This window comes from Phocoena sinus, chromosome 20 (assembly GCF_008692025.1).
Source record: "Phocoena sinus isolate mPhoSin1 chromosome 20, mPhoSin1.pri, whole genome shotgun sequence".
In the NCBI taxonomy this organism is placed as follows: domain Eukaryota; kingdom Metazoa; phylum Chordata; class Mammalia; order Artiodactyla; family Phocoenidae; genus Phocoena; species Phocoena sinus.
In genome coordinates, this window is record NC_045782.1 from 49,433,663 (window position 1) to 49,451,956 (window position 18,294).

At 59.6% G+C, this 18,294-nt stretch overlaps 1 protein-coding gene across 3 annotated transcripts in view; it reads left to right on the forward strand.

The window, feature by feature from the left end:
- Nucleotides 1–18,294, forward strand: part of DNAH17 (dynein axonemal heavy chain 17) — a 163,113-nt gene that overhangs the window by 99,535 nt on the left and 45,284 nt on the right. For all 3 annotated transcript variants that reach the window (XM_032617880.1, XM_032617881.1, XM_032617882.1), the window contains exons 37-53: nucleotides 491–616; nucleotides 760–867; nucleotides 1,598–1,729; nucleotides 2,062–2,222; nucleotides 2,820–2,976; nucleotides 4,064–4,168; nucleotides 5,760–5,917; nucleotides 6,382–6,520; nucleotides 6,700–6,927; nucleotides 7,355–7,492; nucleotides 8,411–8,543; nucleotides 10,063–10,190; nucleotides 10,903–11,051; nucleotides 15,020–15,302; nucleotides 15,403–15,576; nucleotides 15,805–16,012; nucleotides 16,447–16,612. In XM_032617880.1, coding sequence (XP_032473771.1) covers nucleotides 491–616; nucleotides 760–867; nucleotides 1,598–1,729; nucleotides 2,062–2,222; nucleotides 2,820–2,976; nucleotides 4,064–4,168; nucleotides 5,760–5,917; nucleotides 6,382–6,520; nucleotides 6,700–6,927; nucleotides 7,355–7,492; nucleotides 8,411–8,543; nucleotides 10,063–10,190; nucleotides 10,903–11,051; nucleotides 15,020–15,302; nucleotides 15,403–15,576; nucleotides 15,805–16,012; nucleotides 16,447–16,612 — 2,693 coding nt within the window. The remainder of the gene's footprint in view (nucleotides 1–490; nucleotides 617–759; nucleotides 868–1,597; nucleotides 1,730–2,061; nucleotides 2,223–2,819; nucleotides 2,977–4,063; nucleotides 4,169–5,759; nucleotides 5,918–6,381; nucleotides 6,521–6,699; nucleotides 6,928–7,354; nucleotides 7,493–8,410; nucleotides 8,544–10,062; nucleotides 10,191–10,902; nucleotides 11,052–15,019; nucleotides 15,303–15,402; nucleotides 15,577–15,804; nucleotides 16,013–16,446; nucleotides 16,613–18,294) is intronic.

Below are 18,294 nucleotides of genomic sequence, written 5' to 3' on the forward strand. Positions count from 1 at the left end.
TTATCTCATTTGGGTATGTTCCCCCCCAGTTGCAGTCAGTTGAAGTTTTGTATTTTAAGATACACACAAGGCTCGTCAGCAGGTTTGTCCACATGACAGTCTAAGACCCTGAGATGATGCACCTGGGGAGCTAGTGGGGGCTCCACTAGTAAGGGACGCGGGGCTGGGGGGACAGGCCCCGCGTCTCTGCATGTGAGCACCACTTCATAGGGTCAGACATAGACTGTCTTCTCCTCTTGACTTTCCTCTGGTTTCCCCTCCCTTCTCTGTGCCCACGATGCCCAATGCAACCAGTTGTGCGCGGACAGCTGGGCTTGCTGACCACATTTTTCAAGCTGGTCATTCTTACTGCTCTGAAAACCTGGGTATCTCTACCCCTGGGATGATAAGGAGGAGGATGACAAATGGTCCTTTAATTTTTAAATGACAAAGCAAGCCATCGGAACGAGCTGTGCTCACCCCTCTCTGGTCCCTGTGGCTCCGCCCCCAGGTGGAGGTCTGGCTGAACCGGGTGTTGGACAGGATGTGCGCCACACTCCGCCACGAGATCCCGGAAGCCGTGGTGACTTACGAGGAGAAGCCAAGGGAGCAGTGGATCTTTGACTACCCCGCCCAGGTCTGAGGCTGGGTGGATGGAGCTCACCTGTCCTGGGTTAGCCACAGTGGGTGGAGAACAGCCACCTTACCGATGTGCACTCTTCTGTCACGCCGAGAACGACGCTTACGTTGGCGGGGGGCCGGGGGCCGCTCTGTTTTCAGATTGCGCTCTCGTGCACCCAGATCTGGTGGACAACCGAGGTGGGCCTGGCGTTTGCCAGGCTGGAGGAAGGCTACGAAAACGCCATCAAAGATTACAACAAGAAGCAGGTGTGTGCCCCCATCCCATGTCCATCCAAAGCTTCTTGCCCTGAGGTGCCCCCTTGTGCCACTGCCATTTCTGTGGGTCAAAAGCAGCCAAATACTGGCACCCCCCAACATCCTTCTGCCCAAGAGTAACCGCTTTAGAAGTACATGACTTTCATTCTCTCTCTTTTTTAAAAAAATTTATTTATTTATTTATTTATTTATTTATTTATTTATTTTTGGCTGTGTTGGGTCTTCGTTTCTGTGCGAGGGCTTTCCCTAGCTGCGGCAAGTGGGGGCCCCTTTTGATTTAACTTTTTAAAAGATTCTTGGTTAGAAATTTAGAAACTAAAGATAATTTTTAAAATAAAAACCCCACCACCCATATATAACCCCGTCAACAAATTCTTATCTAACATTCTAATCTTTTTGTGTGCATATAATCGGTTCCTAGGCAAAAACATATAAACTGTCCACACAGCTTTAAAATCCTGGTTTTACGTAACGTCCGCCGTCTTTCACGGCATCCGATCTTCTTCTACACCATTTTTAGTGGCTCCTTGATGTTCCATGGGGGGGGCCTGTTCCCCAGCGTTCCCCACCCCCAGTTGGCAGATAGCGAGAGCTTCTTTCTGTGTCTCGTTGTTGTGAACAAGAGCACGGGGGTCTTCCCTACCCAACCGTGGGGGACCCCCCCCAGCCCAGAGCCCGCCCCGCGATGGGTGTCCCAGCCGAGGCGCCTTCTCTCCTGCAGATCAGTCAGCTGAACGCACTCATCACCCTGCTCATCGGAAACCTCAGCGCCGGGGACAGGACGAAGATCATGACCATCTGTACCATCGACGTCCACGCCCGGGATGTGGTCGCCAAGATGATCACCGCCAAGGCACGGGCGCCGGGAAGGGCCGGGAACCCCGCGGGGGGCTGGTGCCTGGGACTCCCGCGCACGCCCCCATCCCAGTTATTGCTGCTTCCTCCTGGCTTGAGGGAGGCGGGCGACACTACTCCGGGCAGTGGCTACTGCCTCCTTCATCCCTTGTCTCGGCCCTGGTAAGTGACTGGACAAGCGGCCCGATCAGGGGTGCCCACGGTTCAGCGAGACTCAGTGGTGCACGGAGTTAGGCTTGACGTGGGCACCACGGGAGGAGCCGGAGGCCGGGGAGCCCCCCCCCCGGGGCAGGGGCCAGCAGGAGGCAAACCGGCCTGCCCCTCCCGCAGGTGGAGAGCGCCCAGGCCTTCACCTGGCAGTCCCAGCTGCGGCACCGCTGGGATGAGGAGAAGAAGCACTGCTTTGCCAACATCTGCGATGCCCAGATCCAGTACTCGTACGAGTACCTGGGCAACACTCCACGGCTGGTCATTACCCCTCTCACCGACAGGTGAGGACGCACCGGCCGCCTTCCTGCCTGGCCCTGAGCAATGCAGCGGGGGGACTCACACTGTTCTCTGGGCCCTTCCCCGTGAGTCCTTGCGCTGTCGGACCCGAACGTGCCCTGCTGAGGCTGACGGGTCCGGGCATTTGGGTCAGATTCAGTCCTGCTACCGGCCAGGCACCCAGACTCGGGGACCATGATCCTATTCCCTCCCTCCGACACTGGCTGTATGGCCTTGGGGGTGTTCCTCAGCCTCTCTGAGGACCTGCGAAGTGGGGACGTTATTTTATAAATCCTCAGCAGTTCGTTGAGGGTCAAGCGAGTCGTTTAACAGCAAAAAGCACTCAGACCAGCAGCTGCTCAGGGCGAACCGTCAGTGACTGTTACGTTAGGCAGTGGCCTCCTCTAACGCCCTGGTGGGCACAGCCCCCATGTGGCATCCGCCCCGGCAAGACGGTGTCTGCTCCTTGGCGACATCACAAGTGCTTCCCACCGGCTCCCTTTGGTGCCTCCTTGGGGCTTGGGGGTGTCACTGAACCACAGTGAAAGAAAGTGGGCGGCTGTGGGGTTGCCGCCTGCGAGGTGATTGGAGGTCCTTTGCAGATGCTATATAACCTTGACCCAGTCCCTCCACCTGATCATGGGCGGAGCCCCCGCTGGCCCCGCCGGGACTGGCAAGACAGAGACGACCAAGGACCTGGGCAGAGCCCTGGGCACCATGGTCTACGTCTTCAACTGCTCCAAGCAGATGGACTACAAGGTACGCATCCCAGGCCCAGGGGGGCCTGAAGTCCCCAGGGAGGACCACCCACGGCCCCTCCCTCAGAAGGCACAGCCTCCACGCCCCAAGTGAGCTCTAGATGTGTGGACACTGCAGGCCGGACCCAGGCAGGAGGCACAAGCTCCCCAGTTTGCTGACGGCGTCCACCAGACAGAGAGGCTGAGTAGTGGTGCCCCCACTGGCGGCCTTGGCCCTCCTGGGAGGCTGGGCCTCTACAGCATGACCAGCGTGTCTGGTAGAGGCTCTCAGGGTGGGCACAACCAGTCCTGCCTCCCCTGGGGAGGTAACCCCTCCCAACCTACATTCCAAGCTTGTCCCCGACAACTGGGGTCACCAGACAGAGTGAGCACCTTTGAGAGCTTGGGGGGCAGGGTAGCATGAGGGGTGGGTATTGGGTAGGGGCTGGGTCCTAGCGGTCACTGGAGACTTTGCAGGACAGCCACAGCTCTCAAAGGGCCCGGAAGAGGGGTAACCATGGAGGTCAGGTCAAAGCAGCCCCTGGGGGCTGGGGGGGTACCCTGAGATCAGGAGCTCGGGCCTGCAGGGGGCCTCCCTGCCCCACCCCCATCGGAGCCCCACAGTCCAGGGGACCCCATCTTGAGGCTGAGGGTGGGGACAGCTGCCCATTCTGACTCTCAAGGCCGCAGCCTGCACCGGCCTTCTGGGTTTTAGAAAAGTGACATCTGAAGCTGGATCCTCCCAGAAGGGATCCTGTATGTAAACGTTGAAGAATCATCCTGATTATCCAGCTGGAGCCTGCCGTCCGTCCCCCTGCCTTAGAGGGAAGCCCCCTCTCCTGTGTGCTAGTGGAAAATGCAAGGGCTGAACTTTACACAAACTCCCTAATCTGAGCCCGGGCAAAGCCCCCATGCCAGGGAGGGTCTGGGCTCTTCCTGGCACCCGGCCCCGGGCAGGATTACCCCTCCCAGGGAGTGAACGTCCTGCCTCTAGCCTTCTGAGGGCCCCAAAGTTCCCAAGCCTGACCCTCGGCCAGGGGGCTGATGGGGCAGGTAGGGGCTCCCGGCAGGGCTCTCCACGCGTGCTTCTCCCATCTCACCCTTTCTAGTCCTGTGGCAATATCTACAAGGGCCTGGCCCAGACTGGAGCCTGGGGCTGCTTCGATGAGTTCAATCGAATCTCCGTGGAGGTCTTGTCTGTGATCGCCGTACAGGTAGGGCCCGTGTGGTCTCTGGGTCACGTACGGGAACTCACTGCCCTGCCGGCTTGGCGCTCGTCAGCTTTCCTGTAGGGTCAGGTCAGCCTCACTGAGTTGGGGGGTGTGGCACAAAGGTGAGCGGGACCCCAGCCCTGTCCTTCAGGGGCCCACAGAAGGAAAACAGTAAGGATCAGACCCAGTGGCACATAGGTAACCGAATACAGACGAGGGGATAATCAGTTTTGCCTAGGGGACCAGGACAGAGGGCTTGGTCTCAATTACCAATGGAGCTGGGCATTGAAGGATGTCTAGGAGTTTATCAGTTAGACAAGGGTGCTGGGAGGGAGAGAAGGAGGAAATGAGCCCGAGTATTTTGGGAACACCCATGACAGAGTGCAGGACTGCCTAGTTCTGGGCTTTATTTGAACTGTCTGTGCCTTCATCTTCTAATCTGTAGAATGGGTTTGCCGGCATGATTAGGGGTGAGTGCAGGTAGCTGGCCTCCTCCACTGTTGTTTCCCCACCTCGGCATAGACATGGAACTATCCCCAAGCCCTGGGGCTGGAGGCCAGTACGGCAAAGAGAGGACGAGGGCAGCCAGCGCCCCCTGGACCCATGGGCAATGCTGACGGCTGCCTTGGGGACCCCTGCCCCCAAAGTCAGTGCACAGACCCCAGGATAATTACGTAGAGCTGTTGACTCGGATGGAGGAGCAGGAACTGGAACGGAACATTAGGAGAGGCTCCATGTGGAGGGGAGGGGTCCCACCGCCAGCCCCTGCCCTGCTGGGTTGTGAGCCGCACGCTGCAGACCAGTCTGGGAGGAAAGTCCTGGACAACTAGGCATGCGCTTTGCTCCAAAGCCCCAGGCTCGTAGGTCAGGGCTTAAACTGTGGCTTCAGGGCGCCCTCCAGTGGTGGCTTGGAGGTTTGCAGCTGCTCAGCACCACCGAGGGTCAAAGGCAGCTAAATGGTCCCTGAATTCAGGTTTCACCCGGGGCTGACTTTCTGATGTGGGGATGGCTACCAGTCAGCCCTCCCACGGGTCACACTGCCCGAGCAGGAACGGGACACACAGAACGGCTAGGGGGTGGGACGCCACTCAGTAATATCAAGGAACAACCACAACCTGGAGGAACCCCCAGGGCGTCTCACCGAGTGACCAGAGCCCGTCTCAGATGACACATTGTACCATCCCGCTTACTGACGTTCACGAAAGACAGAATCACAGAGACGGGAGCAGATGAGGGGCTGCAGGGGCTCAGGGGAGGGCAGGGTGGGAGAACGGTGGGGGTGGCTACAGAGGGTGACCACACCTGAGGTCACAGAAATGTCCCATCATCACGTTGCTGTCCTGGTGGCGATGCTGCACTACGGTCACCCTTGGGCGGCGCCTGGGAGGGGCCCATGGGATCCCCTCCACGTTCGTTCTTACAACTACACGTGAATCTACAGTTGTATCAAAGTTTAAAGTTTAATTTAAAAAAAGAAAAATCAGGAAGGTCCTCTGCAAATTCACAGCCACACGCTTTAGCACAAACGACGATCCGTCCAGCCCGTCGAAGGTGGTCATTCCCACGTGAACGCGTCTGTGTACCCACCGTTTAGGTAAAATGTATCCAAGATGCAATTCGGGCCAAGAAAGAAACGTTTAATTTCCTGGGAGAGATGATAAGCCTCATCCCCACTGTTGGCCTCTTCATCACCATGAACCCCGGGTACGCCGGACGTACGGAGCTGCCCGAGAACTTAAAGGCCTTGTTCAGGTGTGTGGTGGGCGGGGATGGCATGAGGAAGTGCCCAGGAGGGTGCTGTGGAGGGCAGAGGGCGAGGCCGACCAGAGGGGGCTGTGGGAGAGGAGGAGTCTGGAGACAAGGCCCGAGTAAGAGGGACCAGCCCGCCAGGGCCTCTGACACCTGGGATGGAGGTCCCGTTTCAGGCACAACCGGCCAGTGAGGGAGGACGGGGCTCAGGTGACTCTCAGAGGAGTTGAGTCAAGGGATGCAGGGCCTGGAGACGCCCCTGTGCAGGGTGTAGGAGGAACAAGTGAAGCGGGAGCGCAGCCAAGCGGCGGGTGGGGGCCTGGGAACCCGGCTCCGCGCCTAGACTCTCAGCCAGTGGTGCTGTGCTCCTCCTGGCAGGTGAGGTGTGCCCCTAGGTGACAAGGGGCAGGTGGGGGCATGGTTGGAAGAGGGGGAGAAGCCAAGGCAGACCCCGCTGACCCCCTCAGGCCCTGCGCCATGGTGGTCCCCGACTTTGAACTGATATGCGAGATCATGCTGGTGTCTGAGGGCTTTCTGGAGGCCCGCCTTCTGGCCAGGAAGTTCATCACGCTCTACACCTTGTGCAAAGAGCTGCTGTCAAAGCAGGTATGTGACAGCGTCCTGGGCCCGCAGAGCTGGGGTCGGGAGGGGTTACAAACGCAGCTGGCCCGCATGCCTCCCAGACAGCCTGGTGGAGCCTCCACGCGTCCCAGCGGCAGGCTGGCCTCAGTCCCAGCACCCCAACGGCGCGCTCACGCCCGCCCGGCCCTGCCCTCCACTCGCAGGATCATTATGACTGGGGCTTGCGAGCCATCAAGTCTGTGCTGGTGGTGGCCGGCTCCCTGAAGAGGGGCGACCCCAGCCGAGCAGAGGACCAGGTGCTGATGCGGGCGCTCAGGGACTTCAACACCCCCAAGATCATCGCCGACGACCTGCCCGTGTTCATGGGGCTCATCGGGGACCTCTTCCCTGCACTGGACGTGCCTCGGAAACGGGACCTGAATTTTGAGAAGGTGGGTACAGCCAGGGTCATGGTGGTCCGGGAAGCCACACCCCGGCCTCCTTCCCGCCGAGGATGCCTGTTTCCGCCACACGCTGGGTGGGTACCTGCCTAAGTGGCAGGTACCACACTGGAGTTGTGGTCACGTCTGCCAGCGGGCAATGGCCACACATGCACGGCTCCCTCTGCCCCGAGGAACGTCCTGAGGCTACGGGTTGCCTCTCCAGCCCCTCTTGCAACGCTGGGGGGTCGGGAGAGGAAGGGGAGGATGCTTTGGGCGAACCCATCCCCCGCACGGGGTTCTCAGTAGCACCCACGGCGGAGCACGTAAACATCCCCACGGGCAGGGCCGCTGTTCCCTTCTGGTCTCTCCGCTGGGCAGGGGGCTCCCTCACCCTGCACGGCGGGCCCGGCGCCCCCTTCCCACACGCCTTCCCCAGGCCATTAAGCAGGGCATCGTGGAGCTCCAGCTGCAGGCGGAGGAAAGCTTCGTGTTGAAGGTGGTGCAGATGGAGGAACTGCTGCAAGTCAGGCACTCGGTGTTCGTCATCGGGAGCGCGGGCAGTGGCAAGTCCCAGGTACATGCCCACCCGGGGACCCAGCCCGGCGCGTCCCGGGCGGAAGGGTGTCACGGACCGGGAAGGAAGCTCTGACGGGGGGCCGGGGACGGCAGGGGAGGCGAGGAGTGGCCAGCGGACCCTGGTCCCGCCGATGAGGCCCTTCTCCCAGGTCCTCCTCTCTCCCTCCTCCCCCCTTGATATCAGTCACCCCGCCTCTCTGCAGCCAACCCCCCACCCTCCTGTCCCCCGCCCCCTACCACTGCCTGGGCACAGTGGAAAGCAGAGGGCGGCGGCCAACATGACTGATACCTATAACATCGGAAAATTCTAAACCGGCCGAGTGTTCAGCTAGCCGCCCACAGGATGGACTATTACGCTATTATTAAAGATCATTTCCAAAGACTATGTAACTGAGGGATGTTCACTGCAAGTTATTTTTAGAAGGCAGAAACTGTAGGAACCAGTTCTCTAAAAAGGAATGTGTGTATTTCTGTCTACACATATACCCATGGGAAACATCCTCAGATGTTCTCAGAAACCCTTTTCTCTGCGGGGGGGGGGGGGGGGGGGGGGGTGGGGGGGGGGGTGGGGGGGGGGGGGTGGGGGGGGGTGGCGGGAAGACTTACAGGTAGTTTCCTTCCTTTAATTTTTCTTTCAGCGAGCAGTTACTTTTATTATCAGGGAACTAGTATGAATTTTACCCAGTCTGGGCACAAGTAGCCCTCCTCTGTGCACAGGCAGGAACAATCGCAGGGCGTCTTCCTGGACGTTGTTTGGGGGTCGCAAACTCACCCGCGTGTCGCCAAAGCAAAGCAGGCCCAGAGCAGGGATTCTGCCTGTGGGTCTTCAAGGGCCCTTGGAGCTCACACAAGGGCCCTAGCGCAGGGTCTGGGTGCGGGATGTGGCACTGAGTGAGCAGCCCCCGCCTCGGTGCAGGTCCTCAAGTCTCTGAACAAGACCTATCAGAACCTGCAGAGGAAGCCGGTCGCCGTGGACCTGGACCCCAAGGCCGTCACCTGCGACGAGCTCTTCGGCATCATCAACCCGATGACCAGGGAGTGGAAAGATGGTAATGCGGGCAGCATCCCCGGCAGGGCCGAGAGGGCGAGGGCTCGGAGCAGGCGTCCCAGGCCTGGGTCCACGGCGGGCCCACTCTGTCGTGGCCGCTCGGCCGGCCTCTGTGCAGTGAGCACGTGGACGAGCCCCCGAGGGAGGCCCTCAGCAGGCCCAGCGGCGGTGAGGGGGCCCACACGCACGCGTGGTGCGTAATGACGGTGCTTGCGGAGAGCAGGAAGGCCACAGAGAGGGGCCGGTTCGCTCTCCCAGGCGGGAGGAGCCGGGGAGGCCATGGACACCGGAACTTCAGCACCGCTGCCTCAAGCAGGGCTGAGGGAAGACAGGGCCCCCACCCCATGGGCCACAGGACGAGAGCCCTGAAGCGCAGGCTGGAGCCTCGGGTGCTGGGGATGGTGTTTCTCCGGGGAAGGGCCTTGGTGAGATCTGTGCTTTATAAAAAAAAAAAACAAAACAAAACTCGGGACGTTGGAGAAAGGGCAGGTGAGGGGCTAGGGGAGATGCGGGGCCCCAAGGGTGGTCCAGGCGGAGGAAGGGGCAACTGGAGGGGTTGGAAGAGGCGGGTGTGTACTGCTTGCCAGGGGACCATCCCCACCCCCGCCCCACCCAAGCTTCCACGCGTCCCCCTCCCGGGACAGGAAGCCAGGGAGGTTCTGCTCCAGTCTCCCCTCTGTGAGAGGCCCCCTGCCCGCCGCATCACCGTCTGCCCCTCCCCCTGCTTTCTTTTTGTGACTTGGCATCGATTCCTGCACGTGCATCTTGCATCGTCACCCCCTCCGCTGGGATGCAAGCTCTGTGGGGTGGGCAGGGGCTTCAGTTGTCCCCACGCCCCCTGCTCTGAGCCTGACTCCTTTTTTTTCCTGTTTTTTTTTTTAATTAATTAATTTCATTTATTTTATTTTTGGCTGCGTTGAGGCGAGCGGGGGCTACTCTCCGTTGAGGTGTGCGGGCTTCTCATTGCGGTGGCTTCTGGCGTGGAGCACGGACCCTAGAGCGTGGGCTCAGTAGTGGTGGTGCACAGGCTTGGTTGCTCCGCGGCATGTGGGATCCTCTCGGGCCAAGGATCGAACCCCTGTCCCCTGCATTGGCAGGCGGATTCTTATCCACTGCGCCACCAGGGAAGTCCCTGAGCCTGACTCTTTAAGACCACCCAGCAAACCTTTATTGAGTAAATGAATGAAGGAGGGAAGGGATGAGTGAAGGGGTGCAGGGCGGGGCAGTGGCTTTCCACGTAGGGCTGTTGAATCTGAGAACTGGACCAGACTTGGGGGGGATGTCGGGGGGTAGGGTCGGGGTGGAGTCACAAAGGTGGGTCCTCGGGGTCAGGAGAAGGGCAGGAAACGAGCCAGGTCCCCTCCTGTCTGAGGGCCTCCGCTGTCCCTCTGAAGTAGGGCACTGGCCACCTCTGAGAGAGAGGCCAGTGTTGGCCCAGAGGGGGCGAGCTTGGTCTCAGCCCCTGTGGCCCCAGGGAGAGCCGCCCAGAGCTGGACCTGACAGAGCCCCACCGCCCACAGGCCTCTTCTCCACCATCATGCGGGACCTGGCCAACATCCCTCACGACGGCCCCAAGTGGATCATCCTGGACGGGGACATAGACCCCATGTGGATCGAGTCCCTCAACACCGTCATGGATGACAACAAGGTACGAGGGACCCCTGGATCCCTGAGCTGACCCCCCCAGAATGGCAGTAACGTGAGGGAGGGGAGCATATGGGACATGCCACATGTCTCGCCTGCCGCACTCAGCAGACAGGACCCGCTGTGCATGGGGACTCAGGAGGGGGCCTGCCTGGAGTTCTGCACAAAGCGTTATGCACGAGGGAAAGCCCCCCCCCATCACAAGACGCATTCCTCACTGGATGCAGGCCCGCGTGCACCCGGCTCACCTGCTTTTTGGCCGCAGCGTGGGCGAAGGATGCAGGCGTAGCGAGCGTTCCTGTCTGACTGACGCGTGGCGCGATGTCGGAGGGGTCGCTAATGTCCTGGAAGGCGCGGACAGTGTTGAGAATTATCTAGAAGCAGCTTAAAGTGATTCTCAATTGGGTGGAGGAGGGACCCCCAGAATTCCTGGGGGGCGGGGGCGGGGTCATGGTTTGAAAGGCAACTTTAGCCTCAGAGTGAAGTCCTACGTCATCCACGCACATCTGGACACTCTCCGTGGCCCCGGGGTGGGAAGGGCCGGGGGGGCTGGCATCGAGGACGGCAGGGAGACGCTGGACTAGGGAAGCCGGTTGGTGGCTGGTGGGGGTACGGGGAGTGTCCCCGACCTCCTCCTCTTCTGAGATGTGACCTGTGAAACCCTCAGCACGAGGGTGCTTTGGGGCTGAAACCCACAGGCCCGTGTCCCTCACCAGGTCCTCACGCTGGCCAGCAATGAGCGGATCCCCCTGAACCGCACCATGCGGCTGGTGTTCGAGATCAGCCACCTGAGAACGGCCACACCGGCCACCGTCTCCAGAGCCGGCATTCTGTACATCAACCCGGCCGACCTAGGGTGGAACCCGTGAGTTGGGCTTTTGTTCTCCTGCTCCAAACTATGAAGAGAAAAAGGAGGGCACTGGCGTTTCAGAGTTTCCTGCGAATGCGTTCATTTATTCACTCACTCGTTCATTCATGCGATAAATACCTTGTGCTGGGCCCTCCCCAGGCAGCAGCGTGGGGGCAATGAAAGGATGCGGGACAGATGTGTGAATAAGTGACGTAATGCATGGAGACTCTGCATCACGGCAGCTAACGAAACAGAAGTTTGTACCACATGCAGGGAACTCTGAGGAGGGAGGGAGGGTCTGGGCCTGTTGTGGAGACAGGAAGTCTTCCTGGAGGAGCTGGAGTCTGGGCTGAGCCCCCGACAGGAAAAGGAGCTTTCCAGGTCGACAGGTAGGGAAAGCATTCCAAGTGAGAACCAACATTTAAGGGGCATCAGGGCGAGAGTGTGAGCTTCCCAGGAACTGGTGGTGGTCAGATGTTCGTGGATGGAGCGTGAAACATGGGGATGCTCTTGGCAGGAAGGGACTGACCCTGGACCAGCCTCCAGGGCCGGCACGGGGGCCCTTTCTGACGTGACGAGGAGAGTTTATGGCAGCAGATGACGGGTGGCCACTGGGGACAGGGGAGGAGGGATGGATGTGAGAAATGTTTGAAACCTTAAGAAATGGAAGGCTTGCCGTTGATCCTGGAGGCATGTTTTCGTACTTGGACACAAGGCTAGTAATTTATACGCCAGGACATCCTGCGTGGTCTTGAGTAGAAACCCCAGTGCAACGTTCTGGGACTGACGGCCTCAGGAGAAACACCTCGGCTGCACTCATTCAGTCGTCCACTTCATTCATTCATTCACTCCACCAGTGCTTTCTGCACCTGCTGTGTGTCTACCCACGGATGCCCCGTGCTGGGGAAACTGGGTCTCCCGGAGAGATGTGGAGAGTGGTAAGAGATGTTGGGAGGAAGAAGAATCCTTGAAGGAACAGGTAGAAGGGAAACCAGGGAGGTGACGCCCCACATAGCCAGGGAGGAAAGAGCTTCAGGAGGGAAGCAGTGTCGAGAGGGTCGCGTCCGGAGGGTCAAGGAGCCGAGGACAGGAAGTTGCCACTGGATTTGGCAGCTGGGAGCTCACCATTAACTCAGGAAGAACAGCTTCCTGGCGCGACAGGGGCAGAAGCCAGATGGCAATTCACGGAGGAGGAATTGAGAGGAGGCCCTGGTAATGAGGGTCCTTCTGGAAATGTCTCATAGTGGCCGGGGCGAGATGAGCAGGAACGGGTGTTTCCAGGCACAGGCAACTGCCGGTGGGGAGAGAGGGGGAGGTGGAGAGTTCACGCTCGATGCGTCTGTGCATCGAGTGGGAAGTGAGACCGCCGTCTCCCGATGCAGCGAGGCCGGGGCTAGGGGGCTACACGAGCGCAGTGACCCTGCAGGGACAGAGCCAGAGCTGGCCTGACCCACAGGGGCCTGGGGGCCGCTGAGACCCAGCACCACTATGCCGCCTTCTCCAGCCACACCTGTCATCCTGCTTTGTTAGTGTCCCGTGGCCGCCATGACAAAGGACCACAAACCGGGCAGCTTCAAACAGTGGAAGTTTTTTCTCTTCCGGTTCTGGAGGCCAGAAGTATGAAATCAGGTGTTGGAAGGGTTGGTTCCTTCTGGAAGCTCTGAGGGGGGATCTCTCCTAGGGCTTCTCCCCCAGCTTCTGCTGTTGCTGGCAGTCCTTGGCGTGTGGACACATCACACAGCCACCTTTCTGAGTCTCACGTGGTCTCTCCTCTGCACATGCCTCTGTGTCCTAATTTCCCTCTTCTCATAAGGACCAGTCGTTGGATCAGGGCCCACCCTCATCCAGGATGCACCCTCTCGAGGTGCTTATTTTTTTTTTTTTTTTTTTTTTTTTTTTTTGCGGTACGCGGGCCTCTCACTGCCGTGGCCTCTCCCGTTGCGGAGCACAGGCTCCGGATGCGCAGGCTCAGCGGCCATGGCTCACGGGCCCAGCCGCTCCACGGCATGTGGGATCTTCCCGGACCGGGGCACGAACCCGCGTCCCCTGCATCGGCAGGCGGACTCTCAGCCACTGCGCCACCAGGGAGGCCCAAGATCCTTATTTTGATTGCATCTGCAAACACCCTTTTTCCAAATAAGGCCACGTTCACAGACTGTGGGTGGACATGTCTTTTGAGGGGCCCCCACCCTGCCCACTACACACGTCTGGGCGTTTCCAGGGTGGGCAGCAGACAAGGCAAGAGAACTGGAACAAAGTCTGAGTGGGAGCCGCTAAGATGCAAGAGAACGGGAAGGAGACGGTGGGGCCGAGGGGCACCCGGTGGACACTCAGCGGGGGTGGGAAGGAGAGCGGTAGGTCAGCAGGGGTGGGCGGGGGCGGGACCCGAAGGCTCACCCTTCAGCTGGGGCTCCAGAGGGGTAACCAAGAGAGTGAGTGGCATCCTGGGGACCAGGAGGAGACCCAGGTTTTGCTGGAGAGAAGTGGAGAAGCTGAGGGCCTGCTCAGGCCCCCCCCCCCAACCCAGAGAAAGAGTAGCCCTCCAGCAGGGGCAGCCACGACTCAAGGCAGGGGTGACTGAGCATATCCAGGAGCGGGAGGTGAAGCAAAGCTCCAGGGCCAGAGGGGCCCCGTGGCCTCTGGGGACAGGGCAGGAGCCTGCAGGGAAGCCACTCGTCCTCCCGGGGTCTGGGTCTGGGTCTGGGTCTGGGTCTGGGTCTGGGTCTGGCTTGGCTTTTCAGATCAAAGCCAGCGCGCACATCTGCAGGCACTAAATGTCTCTAACAAGGCAAAATTGTAAATCTGATATGTCCGCCTTCAAGAGAGAAGGCAAATGCAGCAGTCTATGTATAGATTTGCAAATCGGTCTCCATTCTGAAGACCCACTGCATTTGGAATCCGGTTCTCAGCTGCGCTGTGTTCGCTCGTGGACGTAGAGCGTTTAAAGGTTTCCTCTGTTACCTAGTGAGCCCAGGGGCAACGGGGCAGGGTTTTTGAGCTCTTGGTTCTCTGTTCTGCTAGGGGTGCAGGAAGAGGCAGAGCTTCCAGAACGTGTGCTCACTTGCAGAAAGGCACGTCTGCTGGGGCTGCGGAGGGCAGGCGAGCTGCCTCGGGTAACGCGAGCTTCCTGCTTACGTTTTGGGCATCCTAGAAAGGACAGCTCACTGAGCTCATCAGCCCGCAAGGGAGCCGGACGCTCTTTCCGCTTTTAGCAGGCACTTGTTTAGCACTTACCGTGGACCAGGCTCCCCTCTATGAGCTTTAAAAGTATCAGCCCAGGTAGTCCTTCGAATATGGGAGCGATTATCATCACTCCCATTTACGGATGAGGAACCTGAGACCCAGACATGTTGAGTAACTTGCCCGAGGCCATGGCTGGCCCCGCTAGAGCCCATTCAAGCCAGGCAGTCGGGCTCTAGAATCCACACCACTCACAGCCGTGGTGGGCCACCTCTATGCAACCCACTCCAGAGATGTATGTGTGCCAGACGACCCAACATGGCTCCTCAGGAACGCCTGTTGTATTGGTTTGGACTCTTCCATTAAATGTGTCAATTGGCTCAATTCACCATGTATGCTTCAGGCATGGCTGGATCCAGGAGTCCAGATAATGCAGTGATGTGTCCCTGCTCCTCTCCTTTCCTTTCCCTTTTCTTCCCTTCCCATCCCCTCCCTCTCTCCCCCAGATGACGTTATGAAGCTTCTCTCTCCGCTCCTCTCCTCCTATATCCAGCTCTACTGTCCTCAGTATTATCTGCGTTTGGGGGTGGGAAGGATGGCTCCCAGTTGTTCTAGGAGGACAGCACCCCACAGCTGGAATCCCAGGGAAAGGGCACACCCTCATCAGATCCTCTTAAGGTCTGGGACCGGCCCCATCACCAGGCAGGAGTGCCAGAATCCCCTGGAAGCGTTCACCAAGCAGAGGGTCGCCAGGGGGACCCAGCGTGGTGGCCCAGTCCTCCAGCACCTCCCGTCTTCCCCAGCGTGGTGAGCAGCTGGATCGAGAGGCGCAAGGTGCAGTCGGAAAAGGCCACCCTGCTGGTCCTCTTTGACAAGTACCTGCCCACCTGCCTGGACAAGCTTCGCGTCGGGTTTAAGACGATCACGCCGGTGCCCGAGATCACGGTCATCCAGATGATCCTGTACCTGCTTGAGTGCCTCCTCACCGAGAAGAACGCACCACCCGACTCTGCCAAGGAGCTGTACGAGCTCTACTTCGTGTTCGCCTGCTTCTGGGCCTTCGGAGGGGCCATGTTCCAGGACCAGGTGGGCAGCCAGCCGCAGCGGGTGCCTGGCCACCCAGACTCGGTCTGCCGGCATCCCTCTCAGCTGGGCCGTTTCTGTGCTCTATTTTGTTTCCCAACAGCTTGTAGATTATCGGGTCGAGTTCAGCCGATGGTGGATCAACGAGTTTAAGACAATCAAGTTCCCCTCGCAGGGAACGATCTTTGACTACTACATAGATCCCGACACCAAAAAGTTCCTGCCATGGACGGACAAGGTGCCCCGCTTCGAGCTGGACCCTGATGTCCCGCTGCAGGTAACTGCCCAGAGCGGTGACGATTTATGACGATTTAGGGGCAGGACTCAGAGCCCCATCCCACTCGCTTCTCAATGGGATGTCCGGTCGCAAATGGTTTTCAACAGTAGGACCTTCCAAGTAAGACTGGGGATTTGAGAAACTGTCCAGGTCTGCAGGTTTGTACGGAGGGTGGGAATTGGAGGCTCAGGTGTGTCTGGGGTTACAACTCCTCCCTCTCTCCCCCAGGCCTCACTGGTGCACACCACGGAAACCATCCGTATCCGCTACTTCTTGGACCTGCTCGTGGAGAAGTCGTGGCCGGTGATGCTGGTGGGGAATGCAGGGACGGGCAAGTCGGTGCTGATGGGGGACAAGCTGGGCAGCCTGAGTACAGACGACTGGTTGGTGCAGGCCGTGCCCTTCAACTTCTACACGACCTCGGCTATGCTGCAGGGTGAGGCTGAGGACAAGCGCGCGTCCTCACAGCCTGGCCTCGACACACCCCATCCCTCTCATCCGACGGACTGCCCCCCAGCCCCACCCTGACGTTCCTCACAGCGCCTTCTTACTGCAGACCCGGGAGCTTGCCAGCTGCCTCTCCACTTCCCATGCCCCCACCCACTGCCCTCTATGCCCAGAGCAGGGGGACAAGGGTGGCAGATCCCACAGGGAGCTCCCCTCATAACCAGTGTCAGGTGGCCCCCAGGTCAATGAGCACAAGGTTCCTGTCCCCCTGCCTGGAGCCAGTGGTGCCCACCGCCCTCTCCTTTACTCCTGAGGTGGCTGGAGTCCAACCCACCCTGTCTTTGGTGTGCCGGGGCTACCCTTTGGGCCACCGCCTCTGAGATCTACCAGGCACCATGGTAGTCACCCCATTCCCTTCTCTAGGTGTTCTCGAAAAGCCGCTGGAGAAGAAATCAGGGCGGAATTACGGGCCACCAGGCACCAAGAAGCTGATCTACTTCATCGACGACATGAACATGCCCGAGGTGGACAAGTACGGGACGGTGGCCCCGCACACCCTCCTCCGGCAGCACATGGACCACAGGCACTGGTGAGTGGGGGCGGGGGGCGGGGGGGGGGGTGCCACAGGGAGGATGCAGGGCTGGCACACAGGACCACGCTGATGGGGTCACAGTTCTGGGGAGAGGTGGGGGGTCAAGGTCTCCTCCTCTCATACATTCCGCAAATATGCCGTGGGCATCTGCCAGGCCCCGGGCTGGCGGCTGTGGCCTGCAGTTCCATGGAGCAGGGACAGACAGGTACCCCTCCGGTTGAAGTGTCCATATGGCAGAGAAGACAGAGGGGTGCAGTTCCAGGGTGAAGGGAGCGGTCACAGAGGGCCCCAGCGGCTGGGTCAGAGACCCGGGGCGGGAGGAGGCAGCTGGGAGCTCCATTACTGGCCTTAGTGTCGGTACTGTGGAGGGAGAGCATCTCGGGCACAGTAGATGCCGTGGGCAGAGGGAGTGTGGCCCCTGGAGGGGGCCATAGGAGCCCAGCGTGGCTGCAGCGTGAGAGCCAGAGGGAGAGGGTGCCCGGGGCAGGGGCGGCCAGACCCCAGGACTCATGGACCACTCTGACAGAGAACACTTTCTCCCAAGGGCAACAGAAAGCTGAGGGTGGCATGTTTACATTCGCAGTCTGGAAAGGTCAGAACATTCGGTGTGGTTAAAACAAGTATCACTTGAAAGAAGTGTGCCATGATGACCTGGCAAGTGGCCCAGGCCAAACCTGGGGGTGTTGAGACCAAAGGAACCCGAGAAATCTCATCAGGGGTCAGTGAGGGGATGCGTGGAGCCTGCCCCTTACCGCCGAGAAATAGGGCACAGAGGGGATAAGTGGCCTGCTGGCGGTCACAGCCCTGATGAAAGGCCCAGCTGGAGGTCAAGCCCACATGTCTGACTCCATGGCTGGCCTTTCCCCGCGACATGACACCGACTCCAGGGCTCACGGGCTGTAGGAACCCAGCAAGGACAGCAGTGAAGCCATGGGGGCTGTGGGCTGTGATGTGGGAACAGGGTGTTAGGGATGGCTCCCTGGGGAGGTGACAGAGCTAGGCCGGGGAGGGGCACACTTGAAGTGCAGCCCTGCGAGAGCTCGACATCTGTGAGGACGTGAAAGTGGTGTGGGACGGCCAGGGCCCAGGACAGGTCTGGGGAGGGACAGGGCAGGAGGCCGAGGGCAAAGCAGGAGGGATGCGTGAGGGCTGCCCGCGCCCCCTCGGGAGGATCTGCTGGGAGGCCCAGGAGGGCCCAGGGGTGGCCCCTCACTCTCCTGGGCCCTGGTTGCATGCTCTCGAAATGGGCTCACCGGGTCGTGCATCCTTGCAAAATTTACAAAACTAAGATGTGTTGTACTCTTCTTTAAGAGGGCCCTAAGAGCTGTGAAGCTTCAGCCCTGGGTCCACAGCTGCCCTTGAGTTTGTCCTGAAGCATCTCTCTAGGAGGGGGAGGCATAGTCAGATTTGGAAGATCCCTCTAGAATTTCAGATAAAGGGGCCCCACAAGCAACAGGGAAGGCTGGACCGTTCAGAGGCTCTGTCAGCAAGGGCAGAAGAGACAGCAACACAGACCACCCCCTCCCACATAGATCAGGCGGGCCCCACGTGGAGGGCCGACCCACAAGCCAAAGGAGAAACTGCCACGTTGGTGGAAGAAAGTGTGACCCGGGGAAAGGTGGGGAGTGCGAAGGACTTCTCAGACCTAGGTTTCAAAAGCAGAGGCCAGGAGGCCGAAG